The following is a 16,180-nucleotide window of genomic DNA, read 5'->3' on the forward strand; positions in this document are numbered from 1 at the left end:
GCCTATATATCTGTGTGTATACGCATTGTGAACATTGTCGCGCTCGTTCAACATTATGTGTATCATTATTCGCATTATATACGGGCTGAGTGCGCTCGATTCGTCGATTTCGTAACGTTATTTTCGATTTTCTTTTCTTCCAAAGAACTAAAACGCGTAGAGTTAATGATGGATGATTAACGTTTAATTTTTCGTACAAAAAATTTTTTAATATCATTGAACCTGACGTCACAGTTTTTGCAACTCCCTCTTTACGATCCGAGTTTCTCTCCGTCCTTCTCTCTCGTATATATCGCATACATGCGAGGAAGGAGCAATACCGCAGCAGTATAAGCAGCAGCAGCAGCAGTACTCAGCAACAGCAGTAGCAGTGATTGCAACGTTTTTACGCTTGTATATCTCTCGCGCGACGACGACTGCTCGATGCGTTACATTCGTTTATATCAGTGATAATCTCATCGACATCATCATTATTGTACTTTGAAGTTATTTCCACTCCGCGTTTTTTTTTTGCTCGTCTCTCCTCTTTCGCATCCCAAGCAGCTATCTCGCAACAGCAGCAGTCGCGTATATTATTTGCCCACGCATAGTGTGCTGTAAACACACACGCACGACTTCCGTTAACTCAAAAATTAATTTCTTCTAACGAGCGCTTCATGTATAGCAATTATAGTTGATCGTGCATCCTGCCGTATTATTTTGGATTTAACTATACGTGTTTACCCGTGTTTTTTCGACTGCGTGTACTCGTAGTACTCATGGTGTGTACTGTGAAGCGTGCGAACGTGCAGCACTCGTCTCGCACCGAAACAAAACCTGATTTAAAGCACTGAACCGAGCCAGCTTTTTAGTGTGTTTGTGCGTGCGTGTATATGTGTGTTATTAAACATGCATGAAATGCCAATGAGGTGTTCTGCTAGGACGAGTAGTGTTCAGGACAACAGTGAGCAATTGCAACATGATAGTGTATTTTAACACGAGCATTAGCATCTGTTATCGATATCAAATACCTCGATGCCATGGGCTCCAGGCTTAGGTAAATATACGACGTTTATTTGGATAATTTTTACAGTTAGCATGGTTATTTCGAACATCTTGACGGGAATGCTGAATATTGTAAAATTAGATTTTCATGTTTACGATACAACAAGAGAAAATAAATTGTTTAGATGATCAATGAAATGAAATAAGATCATTTACTTATACAGTAATAAACAGATTATCTGATGCTATCAAATTTTCGTTGAGATATTGTTTCATAATCAGTAATTGTTTTGACAACACCCACAAAAAATATTCAATTACCTAGATTTCAATACATTTATGATAAAAAAGTTGAGATAATTCTTTGAATATAAAATAATCATGCAGTTGTATAACTTGTATATTGTACAATAATAAAATAACTACTACTATGAGTAATTCTATATCTCAAAATCTAATCTTTAATTGCAGCGACACAATACAATAATCATTTTTTAGATTATTCATTAAAATATCAATACGTATTTACAGAGAAAACGTGAAGCAGCTTTTTGAATGCTTCTGTGAAGTGGCTCAACCAAATGGAGAAAAACAGCCATGGATTTTACAAAAGTTCCCTGACACCTATAACGACACAGAAGTACTGAAATCAGTTCCTAAATTTGCATACCCTTGTGAACTTGAAAAGTATGTCCAAGCAAATTTTATCTCTACAATTGTACTTCTAACTCTATTATGATTGTACTAACATATTATAAAAATGTTACAGCACTACAATCCAACATTTTTCATTTGTCTTGACAAGTATTGATTCCAAATGGACATTTGGTTTTTGTCGTCATGATCCCAAAACTGAAACAGCACTTGTCGTTCTCAGTGCATTAGCCTGGCATGAAACATTTTACAAGTAAGAAACATGAATGATTTAACTAAATTTTTGCACATACATTTTGAATAATCTACTTATATTTTTTACAGATTATTAAACCACATTGCCACATTAACAGCCAGTAAATATGCAGGTGATTTATGGCAATTTCTTGCAGATGTTTATGAAGCTAATATTCCAATTTCTGGAGCCTCCATTGGTATTCCTCTTCCTGATGGAAAAACTGTAATTAATATAATCATCATACATGAAACTATAATGAATTTTGATAAATATTCAAAATAATAATGAATTTCAGACGTTCATGTGTCAAAGGCCAAAGCAATTTCAATTGCCAAGCATACCTGAAAATGTTAGTATTATTATAAAAATTACATCTTGATTCTTTAACCATTTAATAATATAAAAAATATTTCAATTTCCAGAGGAACCTAACAGAATACTTTAGTGCAGTTGATTCCCATAACATGATGATGATTTTTGCTTCCATGTTGTACGAAAGAAGAATAATATTTACTTCAAAAAGATTATCCAGATTGAGTGCATGTGTACAAGCCTGCAACGCTTTGATCTATCCCATGATTTGGCAGCACATATACATACCCGTTTTGCCTATTTCATTGATGGATTATTTGTTAGCGCCTATGCCATTTCTTATCGGGGTACCGTCTCCGATTCTCGAGGTAAGATACACCAAAAATAGATCGTACGAAGTCTCATTACTCTAAAAGGGCATCGCAATTTCTTCAAAGCAAAGACAAAAAAGTAAAACAATTTCTCGATTTTCCAGCGTGTTCGGCAAAGCGATTTGGGAGAAGTCGTCGTACTCAACGCAGATGACAATACGATTCAGTCACCTTTTCAAGATTTGGAATCGTTACCTCAAGACGTGGTAAGTACGAATGATTCGAACAAGTTTCATCGTTGCTCCCTACGAATTTTTCACGGTCCTTTCTTTTTCGCAGGTAACGAATCTGCGGCGAGCTCTGCGCAACAGACCGGCCCTCCTTGGCGACGGCGTGTCACGAGCGTTTTTGCGCGCACTAGTCCAATTAACGGCCGGCTACAGGGAGGCGTTGACCTTGCAGCAGGGCGAGGCCGGTCAGCACATGACCATATCGTTCGATCAGGATGCCTTCGTCGAGAGTCGGCCCATCTCCATGCAGCCCTTTCTCAGGAAAATGCTCGAATTACAAATTTTCCAACAGGTAGATAACAATTTTCTATTCGTTGTAGATGTTATTCGAATCGTAATACGGAGTGAGTAATCGAAATCTAATTTTTACAGTTTATCGAAGAGAGACTGCACATGCTGAATTCCGGTCTCGGATTTTCGGACGAGTTCGAAATGGAGGCGTGTAATTATTCCGATAAATCTGGCAACAAATTCATGCAGCAGTATCGCGAGTGGACGTACGCCATGCGCAAGGAGGGATCTGCCTTCATTCGTAGCGTAAAAGATAGGGCCAATCCGGCGGTTAAATCAGCTGTCAAATCGGTAAGATTTAGGCTTTGAACTTAAATTATAAGTTTAATATAAATTACAATGGACTCGTCATTTCCAGGTGAAAGACAAAGGAAAAGACATGAAGACGGCGTGCAAAGGGCTCAAGTGGAAAGGTAGATCCATCATCTTCTACGAAGATATCGCGAGTACATTCGTATTTTATTTCTAAAATCTGCTTTTCGTGAATGTAGGTCGAACGTCTCGGGGCGATAATTTTCATCATCATCACCATCATCAGCCGAGATCGGCGCCGAGCTCGCCGACTCTCGACCGCAGGCCGATATCGAGCTCTTACGCGTCGCCCTCGAAGTCGCCGAGCGGACTCACGCCTACCAGCAGCTATCGCAAGGAGCTGCGCATTCGTAACAGTAACGTCGAAACTAGGTAACTGCAGCTTCATCTACAAACCGAACGTTTACTCTACTTGGCGCGAATATAGAAGATTGTTGGCTCCGCTCGCGCGACCTGAGATAATGACGTCTTTTAATGCAATTTCCGTGAAAAGTTCGAAGAAGCATTTTACTGGACGATACAATGATTGAATCGTTCACAGCTCGTCGGCTGCGTTCGTCCGTGAGCAGAGAGACGAGTGCTTATAATAGACTTGCATGTGGCGTTTACCTCGCGTATACCAAATAAAATATGTTATTTTTTGTTGGCTACAACGAAAATAGTAACGTTACTCGAGAGCCTATCAATAGCATGAAACTTGCGTGGTATCGTTTGTTTTTTACTTTAAACGCTCTCACGCGTACTCTGGGATGCCTGAATCTATGCAATGTAAAACAACGAAACTTTCAAATAAAACATCTAGAGCAAATGGCTCGGACGAAGCCATCTCGCGCTCGTCAAATTACATTAAGTTCGCGTAAAATATAACGCAACGTGCAAATCGTAAATCGCGCACGAGTGATACGTCAAAAAGCAGCAGCGTGTTGCGCGCTGTACGCAAATATGTATGCAAATACGTATATAATTAGAAATGTTATAGCGCCACTCTCGAGACGTCGTGCTTTTTTTTTCGTTGTCTCCTTATCTTTAACCCCGGGAGATGAGCGCCTCGACCCCGAGGCGCTTCTCGTCTTATTATTACGTGGTATGCAGGCAATAATGCGCGTGTTTCGCCTCTGACGCCGACGACGCGCACAACACGATCCGAGAATCTACGTCGTCGTCGTCGTCGTCATGCGAAACGACTACTCGTTAAAATTTAACAATAACGATCGATCGAAAATTGTATCGAAATAACGAAAAAAAAAGAAAAAAAAAAATGTATCGTTGCTTCGTCAACAGCAGAAAGCAGTACTCGCCGCTGTCGCCGAGCTCGCCGGAGGAGCAAGACTGCTCGCCGCCGCCCGCCAGGCTCGACATCGACCTGATGCACGAGCTGCGCGACGTCATCTTTCCGAACACGCCGCCGGTCGATCGAAGCGTAAGTACGCACATGGATATTTGTGCATATATATATATATACTACAAGCATCCTCTCTCCTTTTTAAACACAAACTACACACACGTGCATCGTGTTTCTTGTATCGAGAGAATAGCGCCAGCATACACACATTGCTTCGATGATATATAAAAAAAAATAATGTGCACGATTGACGCGCGCCGGATGATCTCGCGCCAGAGCTTTTATCGATACCGATTCGTCACTCAATATACCTTTTATTGTTATTATAATTGTTGTATCACGTACACAATAACGATTCGAATAATTTTTTTTTCTGTGCTTCCTGTATAATTTTTACATTTTTTTGTTGTTGCCAAGTGTATACATGTTATCCAAGTCACCATACGCACTCATGCCCGTCAACGATTACGTAGATCTTTGTATGTTTCTGTATGGAATAGCCGCATTTACGCACTAAACTTAATTTATGCACACTTTTTGTCGAACACGCACACGTATACGCACGTACACCAGCATTTTGTTGCATAAACGCATGACCCTCCGAGAAATGTGTATGCAAGCGTAAATTATTATTGTTATTATTTTTTTTTAATAAAATAGCACTGCATCGATTTAATAGAATGTTTTTGGATTCATGTATACATGTATGTAACGAATACGAAATTTCGCAAAAGCTGGTGGTGGTGAAACGAAAAAAAAATTACGTAAGTAATCCTTTACCTCTTGACAGATGAGAAAAAAAACCAAAAATATTCTTTCTCAATTTTCAATAATTCGCTTCGCTTTAACAATCATCATCGCGGCCGACGATTAAAAAGATGCAACTCAATACACACACACACACACACACGTGCGCACACATTTTAACACACGAAGCCCCTCGACGCCACCGTGTGTTGGTTCGCGAGTGCTCGGCAGAACGATAAGATTCATCTGTGTCAGCGTAAAAAAGAAAAAAAAAGAAGAAGAAGAAGAAAAAAAAATTACGTTCAATAAGTGGGATTCTTTGATTCAGCTTTGAATACGTATTGCGCCGCTCGCGGCAGTGTGCAGTTTGCGCTTAGATTTCGACGCTGCTGCATTTCACGCAGTCTCTGGTGTGTGTCACATATATATAATAACATTAATATACACATATTACTTATGTAAAAGGCTATCGCGCGAGTGCTTTGGTGAAGGTAGCATTTTTAAATTTCCATTTTGTTCTCTGTCTCTCTTCCGCGTTCATATATATACATTATTGGCGGGAATTTGGCGCGTCGAGGGGATCTGCACCGCAAACGATATCAATAAAAAAATAAAAAATCAGGAATAGGTCGCGCGCGCGACTATACGAGCGAAAACGAGAGAGAGAGAGAGAGAGAGAGAGAGAGTTAAGAGGGCCCATCAAAGAGAGCGAGAGTGAGTGCAGCTAAAGACTTATTGCAGCTCAAACCGGTGCGAAGTCTGGACAGTTTGCGCTCGACGTCGACTTGGTCCGGATCGTCGACTACCACCAACAGCAGCAACAGCAACAACAGCACTACCGCCGGTGGTGTCGGTGGTGGTGGTGGTAGTAGTAGTATTAGTAGTCGGCACCGACGGCTCCAAGGCCCGCCACTGGCACCAACGCCAACATCGGCAGCCGCCGCCGCCACCGTTATTACCTCGTCCTCCAAACCCCTAGCCGATCGTCCAGCTCCTTACGAGTATTATCATCTTCCAAAGAGACAACAACAACGGCCATCGATTACCGATAATAGCAATAATAGCAATAACGACCTAGACGCGAAATTAGACGACGCGAACAAGGACAACGACGTCGACGACTACGACAGCGACAACGACATGAGAACGAAAAAAAAATCCTTCTTGTCGAGAAGCAAGGATGCAAAGACTACGACGACGACGACGACTACGCACGAGTTCAGCAATCCGTTCGTTGCCATTTACGATCAGCCGAAAGCACTGCTCGCGAATCGTCTGAGGACCGACAATCCGTTCGAAATTTACGGCGCCTCGTCGGGCGCCGCCGCCGCCGCGTCGTCCGCGCTGAATAGTCATTTGAACGGGCATGCCGCCGATCCGTTCGACACGAGCCGGGCGCTCGATCCTTTTGGCATTTCCGATCCTCTGTTTCGTAGTACTAGTAGCGACGATACCACCACTTCCACTACTGCCGCAAGCTCCAAGCAACAGCAGCATCGGCAGCAGCAGCATCAGCTTTACGGAAGCTCGAAAGCGAGTAATCGGGCTTCGCCGCTGCGAAAAGTAAGTCGTCACGCATGAAGCAACCGACGTGTTCCGGGAAATTGCGAGTGACTTTATATTTTATATTTCTATGCATCTTTTTGTAACATTGCCTGCCTGCCTCTGTGTCTCTCGTTGCCTGCGCTTCTCTATATCCGCTTGATGTTGATTAATGTCACCCTTTCGTCTCCATCTGTGTGCTATCATAATCTTGACTCGAAGAAGAAGAAGAAAAAAAAACAGTACTATCATTCTCACACGTCGTAATTCAAAAACTTGATATTTATATCTTTGCAGGAATGCGATATAAATCGTAGAAAAAGTATATAAAACTTCTCACGACTAACTCGTCATTGATATTTATTACGATTCTCTCGTTCTGCGCGCGTTGCTGCTTTCGCGAGTGCCGATCTTGTGTTTTGTTAATTATCCCCCGAATTACAGGAACGCACGTCGTCGTCGTCGACGTCGGAGGTTCAGGACTTGATCAGGCTCGACTCGACCAACAGCAGCGAGGAGGATTTCGATCCGCTGCTGCAGAAGGCCAAGAGGAGCGACGAGGTCGACGCGGCCGGTCTTCCCAAAAACATGAGCCAGTCCCTGCAGATGCCCGTGATAATGGGCGAGGGCCTGAGCAATCCGCTCTATCCTTACTTCGAGCCGCAGAAGCGCAAATCCGACCTCATCGCTAACAATCAGGTAAATTATATTGCGAATTTCGAGAGTGTCTTTGACAAACAATTTTTTTACTAAATCTTACTCTTTCCGACGCAGACGAGAACCGGCGATCTGGATCTGCTGCAGGAGTACGGGCTCGACTTTAACAAATTTAATTTATCGAACGGCGGCGGCGGGCCTGCGCCCACCAATACTCAGCTACTGACGGCCGCCTCGTCGTCGTCCACGCCTCTGACCGAGCCAACGTACGCCAACAGTAGCAATAACAATCGGCCCTTCGGCTCTCCTTTCGCCAGCCAACAGACCGTCAAATCGCCGAGCAACTGGACCAAGTTCGAGTAAAAGACTCTCCTCCGCGCCCGCAACAGTTTTCCAATTTGTATATGATTACGTATGCCGATCGGTGTATACGTATATTGATACGAATTTTCTATTGATAACACATTTTATTTCGAGAGAGAGAGAGATGTTTTTAACGACCGTCGAGGAAAAAACTTTTTGTAAATTTTCCGATATTTCGTTGTTTTTATTTTTTAATTGTAGAAATCGATTATTAGTACATAAGCAAGTAGACCGTGGATCCTTTATAAAAATTGTTGAATTATTATTCGATGGAGGAAAAGAGAATGATTTATTTGTGCAACATACGCGAAAACAAGAATCGTGCAGTTTTCAACCGATTAACTTGTAAGGCTAACAAATTTTAAGAGTACTGAATCAAATTTGTTTTTTATAGAGCTATTTTATACTGAAGGTATAAATCGACGTTTTTGAATGATATATCAGTGTAGATTGTCTGTGATGAAAATAAGCTACTTTCAAATAAAAAAAATTATTTATTTTATAACTAGAAAAAGATTCTTCTGCAAATAATAATGATGTAGATAAAAATGAATTGGAAAAGTTTGCACATGTAGATGTAGTTCTAGAGAGCTACTATTTTTCGGGGTAATCGCGAGGCGTAACAGGCTATTTCGTTTTACTGGAGATTTGATACGCGCAAAAATTACGAATCAAAAAGGCCTTAATGCGAGAAGTAAGAATGAGAAAATAATGTGCTTACTACTCAAGCAATTCGCCGTACATTTTTATTTGGTGATTTTTAAATTAAAAATTTTTTCAATTTATAACTGAATTATTCCTTATTCGTGTGAATATTCACAAAAGATAACTAGAAATTATTTTCCACTCAAATGAAATGAATTTTGACTGTTTTCAATAATATTTATAGAATTTAAAAGAAAAATATACAATGTTTTTATTGTCGTGCATAAATTTATTTGTTGTTTATTTTTATTGTAATATTGTGTTGAAAATTGTAACGATATAATTATATTTGTAATCTATTCATAGATCAAAATACGTAATTTATCGTAAAGCATACAAACGTAAATGCATCCACAAATTTAATACCAAGAAAAGTTAATTGTCAATCGAAGGTCGGTTATTGAATCGAATATTTTGAAGTACAACGAATCGTTAGTCAAATGCCATAATATTACACTCAAATTCACGGCAAATCGATAATGATTGCAGTATTAATTCATAAAAAAAATGCTTGCGTGTCTTTTACTTCGTTATGTCTATGATGTATATTATTGTTATCAATTGTTGTAATTTATTTTTTTTAAAGCAAACGCAGAGTATAAATATTTTTAAACTTTTTTTCTGAAATAATAACATGCAGTTTTTTTGAAAAATTTCAGAACTCAAGTGTGAAAATTTTCATTTTTACTTAAAAAGCCTAAGATAGATATTGGTTCGAAACGTGTCTGATCAAGTTGTTATGTTTTTTATAGTAACTGCAAATATTATACGGTTTTAATTTATAATTGTCTACCAGAAAGAATCATTTTATTTATTAGTTTGTTAATCATAATTGAGGTTCTTTCGTGCAGAACTTAATGAATGGAAAATTAAAATTTTGAAAATCATAAGAACCTTGCGCAATGCCGGACAAGCACAAGTCCCTGCACAAGTTATAAAAATTGTATTATACAATATCACATATCATTATTGATGAATAAATGTAAACTATTGTTTTTATCGCCTATGTATTAATATTGATAACTGACTCGTAAAACAAAGATTTAGAAGCATAATAATATTTCTGGGTTAATAAGAGTAAAAAACTTTTTCTTGTAAATATTTCAAAAAATTAAATATAAATCAGGAATGCGAATATAACCATTCCAAACGTACTAAAACTTTATCGAATTATACATTATTTTTACCATTAAAAATCCTTTTTTATAGAATCATTGATTTTTATAACTAACCAAATACTCGCGCTAGATGGTAGCGTCGACAATATTAACTTGAATTGAGCTTTTATAACTATACAAAGCGTTGTCAATCATAAATCAATTTGAACAAAAATCACATGATTATTCTATGCAAATGATAAAGGAGATAAATTTGTATGAAATGATCTTTTTTAAAGAGTTATTTTAAACAGCGTTTAACTATCCATTTATATATTGTGATATTGATCGGTTATTTTATTTTAATTAGATGTGTTAGATACAACATCATGTAGATAAATTGGCATAATTTTATATGTACAAATGGCACTAATAAATCCAAATAAACAATTCATACTTCCTTTAATGAAATACATCCTACTTACCTTTTTCCATAATCTTTCATAATAAATTTGAATAAATAACTCTTGACAAGCAATATTTTTATTATTCAACTTTTATTAAAATACTGCATTATAAAAGTAATTTTAGAAATTGCCCTATAATTTTTAATTTACATCGTTTTCAAAGTCTCCATAGCTTCGATTAAAATTTTCATTTCTCCTTCGCTATTCGTTAACTTCTCCGCATCGGCTTTTTGAACCTCGACCGGACGTTTGGTAGTGTAATCAGCAGATGCCATGTCTTTTTTCAATTTCTCTATCGTTGATTTCAAGCTGGTTTCTTTCTTCTGGAGTTTTTCTAATTCTTTGACAGGATCGATCAAACCCTGCGATTGAACATTGAGTTAAGTAAATATTTTCATTACTTTTAATTTTCATCAAAATTAGTTACCTTCAAAAGTAAGTGGATCTGTAACTTGTCCGATACTGTGATAATTGTGCATCCTGCTGGTGGTTCTTCAAATCGAACGATCGAAAATCCAAGAGTACCGATAACATCTGTGTACTTTTTCACTTTTTCAGAAATTTCGTTCTCGTGGCTAACGAAGTAGGCTTCTGTTTTCGTTTTATTAGGTATGTTGTAAGCTCCGCGCGACGATCTAATGCTCTTATAACATTTCTGAACAAAGTCAATGTCTTTTTCCAACTGTTCGTCTCTCCACGAGCACTGCAATAAGTAAAAAAAATCATTTCGGTCAATATACACCCACAATCAACTCGTGCAACGATAGTCAACGAGGTAATTAAAAAGACGAACCTCGGAAACAGTTGGGTACGGTGCCACGCAGATGCTGGGATGCGCCAATTTATTGCGCGGCAAACGTTGATACAGCTCTTCGGTGAGGAAGGGCATGAACGGACTCAGCAAACGAAGACCAACGTCCAGAGTCTTGAAGAGGACGCGTTGAGCGGCTAATTTTTGTTGCTCGGTGCCAGTTTGGAATACGGGTTTCAAGCATTCCTAATTCAATTGAAAATAATGGTGAGTCCAAATGCGAGACCTCGCGTAAAATGAAATGAAAAGTAAAGTATCTTACCAGATAGACGTCGCACAAGTCATAGAGCCAGAGGTTGTAGCAAGCCGTCGTGGCCCCATTAAAATCGTACTGAGCGAATCCTTCGTCGCACACTTGAGCAGCGTAACTCACTCTTGATAAGATCCACAAATCGATACTCGATTCGTGACCAGTGAGCTATGTATTTAGAAATAAATTACATTTGAATTAAATACGTTGCAGCTTATGAATGACAAGTCGACAAAGACATTGAAAAATGCTTCGCGATTAAGTGCGAACGAGAAAGGGTAAAAACAAGGTGTTAGTGCAGAAAATTAGAGTTTGGCTAATGGATAAGCATCGTCAAGCGAGAAAACCATCACCTTTAATCCTAAGCAATTATCTAACTGTCGAGTTTTAGAAGCAGCGTCGATACAATAGGACGCGATGAGTCGATTTTCCAATCGAAAGCCGAGCTTTTCGTCCTCGCTAAAGCTCCGCAGATGATTGTACCACCTGGCCAGATACGGCCTGTGCCTCAGGTCGAGCTTCAAGCTTTCGAAAGTCGCGTGAACTTTGGCGTCGAGGCGCGACGGCGTGTAGCCGTCCAGATAAGAGTAGCGCTTGAGATAAGCATTGAGCGAATTCAACACGCACGGCTCGCTAAGAGTCTCCAAGTACCACAGGTTACTGCCATTGACAGTTTCCAGCTGATTGTCGTTCTCTTTAGGCAGCTTTTCATTCAAAATTATTTGTAATAGTTTCTACTGATATGCATTCGATTTTAAATGAGAGAATAGTGAGAGTTTAGAAGTAATGTAGAGCGAGCTAGTTGATGCGATTTTTCATAGTAGAAAGTAAGTTTAGCAAAGTTTTATGGTAATAATTATTGTGTAATGAATAAACTAGAAAACGATGACTCTCTTACCTTATTATGATCAGCTTCGTCGTATTTGAAGCCGTCGCCGAAATAAGTGAGAGCGAATTTGGTCGCGTTCCAAAGCTTGTTGCAGAAGAAACGATAACCCTGGACACGGAGAATGTCCAGATTGATGTCGCGACCCTGAGACGTGTAGGAACACAGAGCGAAGCGCAAAGCATCCGTACCGCACTCGGGTATGCCGCTGGGGTAATCTTTCTTTTGGCCCTCCATAGCTCTTTTCAATTCTTTCGGATCCAAATTCGATTCTTCCAGTTGTTTGTGCAGATCCTATCGCAAAAGATATTTATTCGTTTGTACTTAGGAATTATATTTAGATTGATATTTTTTTTTGAAAAACTGACCTCCAAAGTAGCACCGCGAATGACATCCATCGGATCGATTACGTTGCCGAGAGACTTGCTCATTTTACGGCCATGGGCATCTCTTACCATAGCGTGTAAGTACACTTCCCTGAAAATATTGTTTAAAATTAATATACCCTTCGTTTCAAAACGATGCATCGATGAAACAATTTTCTTACTTGAATGGTAATTTTCCTAATAATTTTTGACCTAAGAAAACCATACGTGCTACCCAGAAGAAAAGAATATCATGTCCCGTTTCCAATAAGGTGCCTGGATAAAATGCTTCGAGTTCTTCCGTCTGAAGAAAAATGAATTGAATTTTACCTTTTGCACGTTTTAATTATCAATCGATAAATTTGAAATATTGTTATTACCTTATCGGGCCAGCCAAAAATAGAGAAGGGGAAAATTCCCGAAGAAAACCAAGTATCCAAGACATCGGGGTCCTGCTTGAGCGTGACTTTGTCCGCGCTAACTCCGAATTTTTTAGCTGCCTTTTCTTTAGCTTCTTCTTCGGTGCGTCCGCTTACCCATCGTTCATCGTCCGAAACCTTAACATAATCATTCGAAGGATTATGAACACGATCATAGAAAAATTAAATGTATCACAATGTAATTAAATAATTACCTCGTTCGTGCTACCTTCGATTGTAATGTGATAGGCTGGAATGCGATGACCCCACCAAAGCTGACGAGAAATGCACCAGTCCCTGATACCTTCCATCCAGTAATACCAAGTTTTCTTGAATTGTTCAGGAACAATTTTCAATTCTCCATTCTCGACGACTTCTTTAGCTTTTGCTGCCATGTCATCGCATTTAACGTACCTGTTAGTTTAAGAATCATTATAAGAAATTCAACATAATATATTTATAAAATGCAGATGAAATTTTACCATTGAGGCTTAATCAAAGGTTCTACAACATCTTTGGATCTACTGCAGATCGATAGAGCCATAGGATTATCTATTGAATCTTTTGTAATAAGTCCTCTTTTTTTTAATTCCTCAATAATTGCTTTTCTAGCATGGTAACGTTTCATTCCCTAGAAAATAATTGAAAAATTTTAACACTATTTCATATAAACAATTCAGAGAAAAAAAAATGTTACCGTGAAAATTCCATAATCGCCTATAATGTTACCGCCTTCGTCCAATATCGTTATGAAAGGTAACTTATGTCGCATACCAATTTCATAATCATTAGGATCATGAGCAGGAGTGATTTTAACAGCGCCAGTTCCATATTCCATGTCCACATAATCATCAGAAATAATTGGTATTCTTCTAGCGCAAAATGGGTGTTTGGCATATTTGCCTACTAATGCTGAGTATTTCTTATCATTTGGATTAACTGCTATAGCAGTGTCACCAAGCATTGTTTCAATGCGCGTAGTAGCTACGCTAATTTTTTCATCAGAACCTTCAATTTCATAATCAAAAAATACTAAAGCACCAAATTCTACTTGTTCTTGATATCCAGGAACAGACAGCATTGTTTTTTTTGTTAATTCTACTTTATCTACCTGAAATTAAAATTATAATATTAATAATCATGTTACATGTAAACTACACTATAGCACTTAATATTCAAGCTTACCTCAATGTCTGAGATTGCACTCTTTAATGCACATGACCAATTCACAAGTCTTTTACTTCGATAAATTACACCCTCTTCATGCAAGCGAACAAATGCCTCAGTTACAGCTTTACACAATTTGGGGTCCATGGTAAAACAGGCTCTGTCCCAATCAAAGGAACCTCCTAACTTTTTGAGTTGATCATAAATTCTTCCACCTTTCCTATTGATTATTTGTTATGTCAATATAATTTTGATTACCATATCATTTGCTAATTTGAATCAATAGATACTTACTCATTTTTCCATTCCCAAATCTTTTCTACAAACTTTTCACGTCCCAAATCATGGCGAGTTTTTTGTTCTTCTCTCCACAACTTTTTTTCAACAACTACTTGTGTTGCAATACCAGCATGATCACAACCAGGATTCCATAAAGTTGTACGTCCCTTCATGCGATGCCTTACATTAAATTTATCGATTATCAGTTAGTTGATTAAATAAAAATGTTAAAATGTACAGAAATATAAACTAACCATCTGGTGATTGCGTCTTCCACAGCATTTGTCAAAGCATGACCAAGATGAAGATAACCAGTGACATTAGGAGGTGGAATAACCATAACAAATTTTCCATTGGGATTCTCATCAGTTATTTTTCTCTACAAAAATTTACTCAGTTACAGAATAAGTTTGATTAATTTTAGAGTAAATACCTACATTATATTCTGGTTTGAAAAATCCTTCCTTTTCCCACCACGCGTACCAAGCTGCTTCAACGTATTGAGGACTGTATGCATCTGGCATAGGACAAGCAACATCTTTCTTTTCTCCAGGAGCAGTGTTGCTATTATATACAGCAGCTTCCTTGACTTCCTTTACCTTTCCTGGCTTTTTCTTCAGAAAGAATTATTTAGTTATTAATATTCAAAATGAACAATTGTGCTATATAAAAGTAATAACTATTAATATTTTGAATTATAAAAAAAAATGGAATTCAAGTTACTTTGAAGTTTTATGTAAACATTCTAATTATTAAGGAAATTGGTTTATCCTCTCTTAAAATAATGATACATTTAAACCCTTTTGACAAGCTGATGCAATTATTCAAAAATACCACTCATTGTAAAAACAACCAAAGTAACATATGCTTCCATCAAATAAATGTATAATTATGAATGAACTTGAAGAAATGATTACGATATGATAAGATCGTGCAATCTTACAATTCTAGTTGTACTCGAATTGTACCAAAATCGCACCAAAGATAGATAAATTTGCGTACCTCTACTTTTTCTTTGGGTTCTTTTACCGCTTTTGCTTTATTTTTCTCTTGTTTCTCTTTGAATTTCTCCAGCTTGGCTTGCTGTTTTCTTTCTTTCTCCAATTGTTTGGCCGTTTTCGGGGGGCCATTTTCAGTTGGCGCCTGCATTTTTGACAATTGCAAATTATCGAATTAAATAATATAGGTAAATTTTAGCGTTCGTAAGTACACAAAGTTCAATCTCCACGTGTCTGCTACACTGTGCACCTATACACACACACACACGCGCGTGTGTTTTTTACGGCTAGTGTTTAGCGCCAACGTTTAATGGCATCAATGCGAATAACCATTAATTTTGAAACAAATTAAAGAATTGCGCACTCTTACATCTACGGAAGTGTGAGTATCTCTTATAATGATTTTAACATAATTTTTATCTGCGTAATTGTGTAAAGTAGTGTTGATTTATTTCTTGGAAATAATCTCTAAAGTTTGATATTATTAACATCTACGGTTGTAAAAAAATGAACCAAGTATACGTGGAATAATTCTCATAAGTTGACTATTCAACAAGGTCCTTTTTACATTTTTAAGATTTTCATCAATATTGGCTTCTGAAAAATTGATCCTTTTGAATTTTGAAGTTTCAAATGTGGTCCTAATTCAGCGCATGTTCCGAATAGATCTTGAGTCGTGAGTTCACGACTCAT

The 16,180-nt window shown here is 38.1% G+C and overlaps 2 protein-coding genes across 5 annotated transcripts; one reads left to right on the forward strand and one right to left on the reverse strand.

Annotated features, from left to right (window-relative positions):
* The first annotated feature begins 39 nt into the window (after positions 1 to 39).
* On the forward strand, positions 40 to 8,947 carry LOC106652931 (DENN domain-containing protein 1A). Of its 3 annotated transcripts, none has more exons than XM_014372111.2 (15): positions 40 to 1,036; positions 1,516 to 1,671; positions 1,754 to 1,891; positions 1,963 to 2,098; positions 2,172 to 2,225; positions 2,299 to 2,556; positions 2,664 to 2,765; positions 2,839 to 3,081; positions 3,162 to 3,371; positions 3,439 to 3,493; positions 3,572 to 3,764; positions 4,674 to 4,812; positions 6,223 to 7,044; positions 7,468 to 7,722; positions 7,798 to 8,947. In XM_014372111.2, exons 1-15 carry the CDS (start codon positions 1,020 to 1,022, stop codon positions 8,041 to 8,043), a joined length of 3,024 nt encoding a protein of 1,007 aa, XP_014227597.1. In that variant the 5' UTR covers positions 40 to 1,019; the 3' UTR covers positions 8,044 to 8,947. The 3 variants fall into 3 exon arrangements, with proteins under 3 accessions (XP_014227597.1, XP_023318149.1, XP_014227598.1); XM_023462381.1 differs by having other exon boundaries at positions 4,677 to 4,812; XM_014372112.2 differs by lacking the exon at positions 6,223 to 7,044 and having other exon boundaries at positions 45 to 1,036.
* Positions 8,948 to 10,419: 1,472 nt separating this feature from the next.
* Positions 10,420 to 15,789, reverse strand: LOC106652842 (valine--tRNA ligase). 2 transcript variants are annotated; one of them, XM_014371990.2, is made up of 17 exons: positions 15,492 to 15,789; positions 14,927 to 15,103; positions 14,744 to 14,868; positions 14,505 to 14,669; positions 14,229 to 14,430; positions 13,741 to 14,154; positions 13,526 to 13,674; positions 13,259 to 13,457; positions 13,005 to 13,181; positions 12,807 to 12,928; positions 12,628 to 12,736; positions 12,272 to 12,553; positions 11,727 to 12,077; positions 11,386 to 11,541; positions 11,106 to 11,309; positions 10,740 to 11,015; positions 10,420 to 10,674 (listed from the first exon to the last, which is right to left on the reverse strand). In XM_014371990.2, the coding sequence occupies exons 1-17, from the start codon at positions 15,636 to 15,638 to the stop codon at positions 10,459 to 10,461; spliced, it is 3,471 nt and encodes a 1,156-aa protein (XP_014227476.1). In that variant the 5' UTR covers positions 15,639 to 15,789; the 3' UTR covers positions 10,420 to 10,458. The 2 variants fall into 2 exon arrangements, with proteins under 2 accessions (XP_014227476.1, XP_014227475.1); XM_014371989.2 differs by lacking the exon at positions 11,727 to 12,077 and having other exon boundaries at positions 15,492 to 15,788.
* Between the last annotated feature and the right edge of the window lie 391 nt (positions 15,790 to 16,180).

Source organism: Trichogramma pretiosum, unplaced genomic scaffold (assembly GCF_000599845.2).
Source record: "Trichogramma pretiosum strain Unisexual culture from Peru unplaced genomic scaffold, Tpre_2.0 scaffold3, whole genome shotgun sequence".
Classification (NCBI taxonomy): Eukaryota; Metazoa; Arthropoda; class Insecta; order Hymenoptera; family Trichogrammatidae; genus Trichogramma; species Trichogramma pretiosum.

Coding starts and splice junctions, on each gene's coding strand:
- LOC106652931 (XM_014372111.2), top strand. Junction 2,557..2,663: donor TACCGTCTCCGATTCTCGAG/GTAAGATACACC, acceptor TCGATTTTCCAG/CGTGTTCGGCAAAGCGATTT. Junction 3,765..4,673: donor AACAGTAACGTCGAAACTAG/GTAACTGCAGCT, acceptor CTTCGTCAACAG/CAGAAAGCAGTACTCGCCGC.
- LOC106652842 (XM_014371990.2), bottom strand. CDS start 15,638: ATGCAGGCGCCAACTGAAAATGGCCCCCCGAAAACGGCCAAACAATTG. Junction 11,542..11,726: donor ATAATTGCTTAGGATTAAAG/GTGATGGTTTTC, acceptor CTAAATACATAG/CTCACTGGTCACGAATCGAG. Junction 10,675..10,739: donor AGATCCACTTACTTTTGAAG/GTAACTAATTTT, acceptor GTTCAATCGCAG/GGTTTGATCGATCCTGTCAA.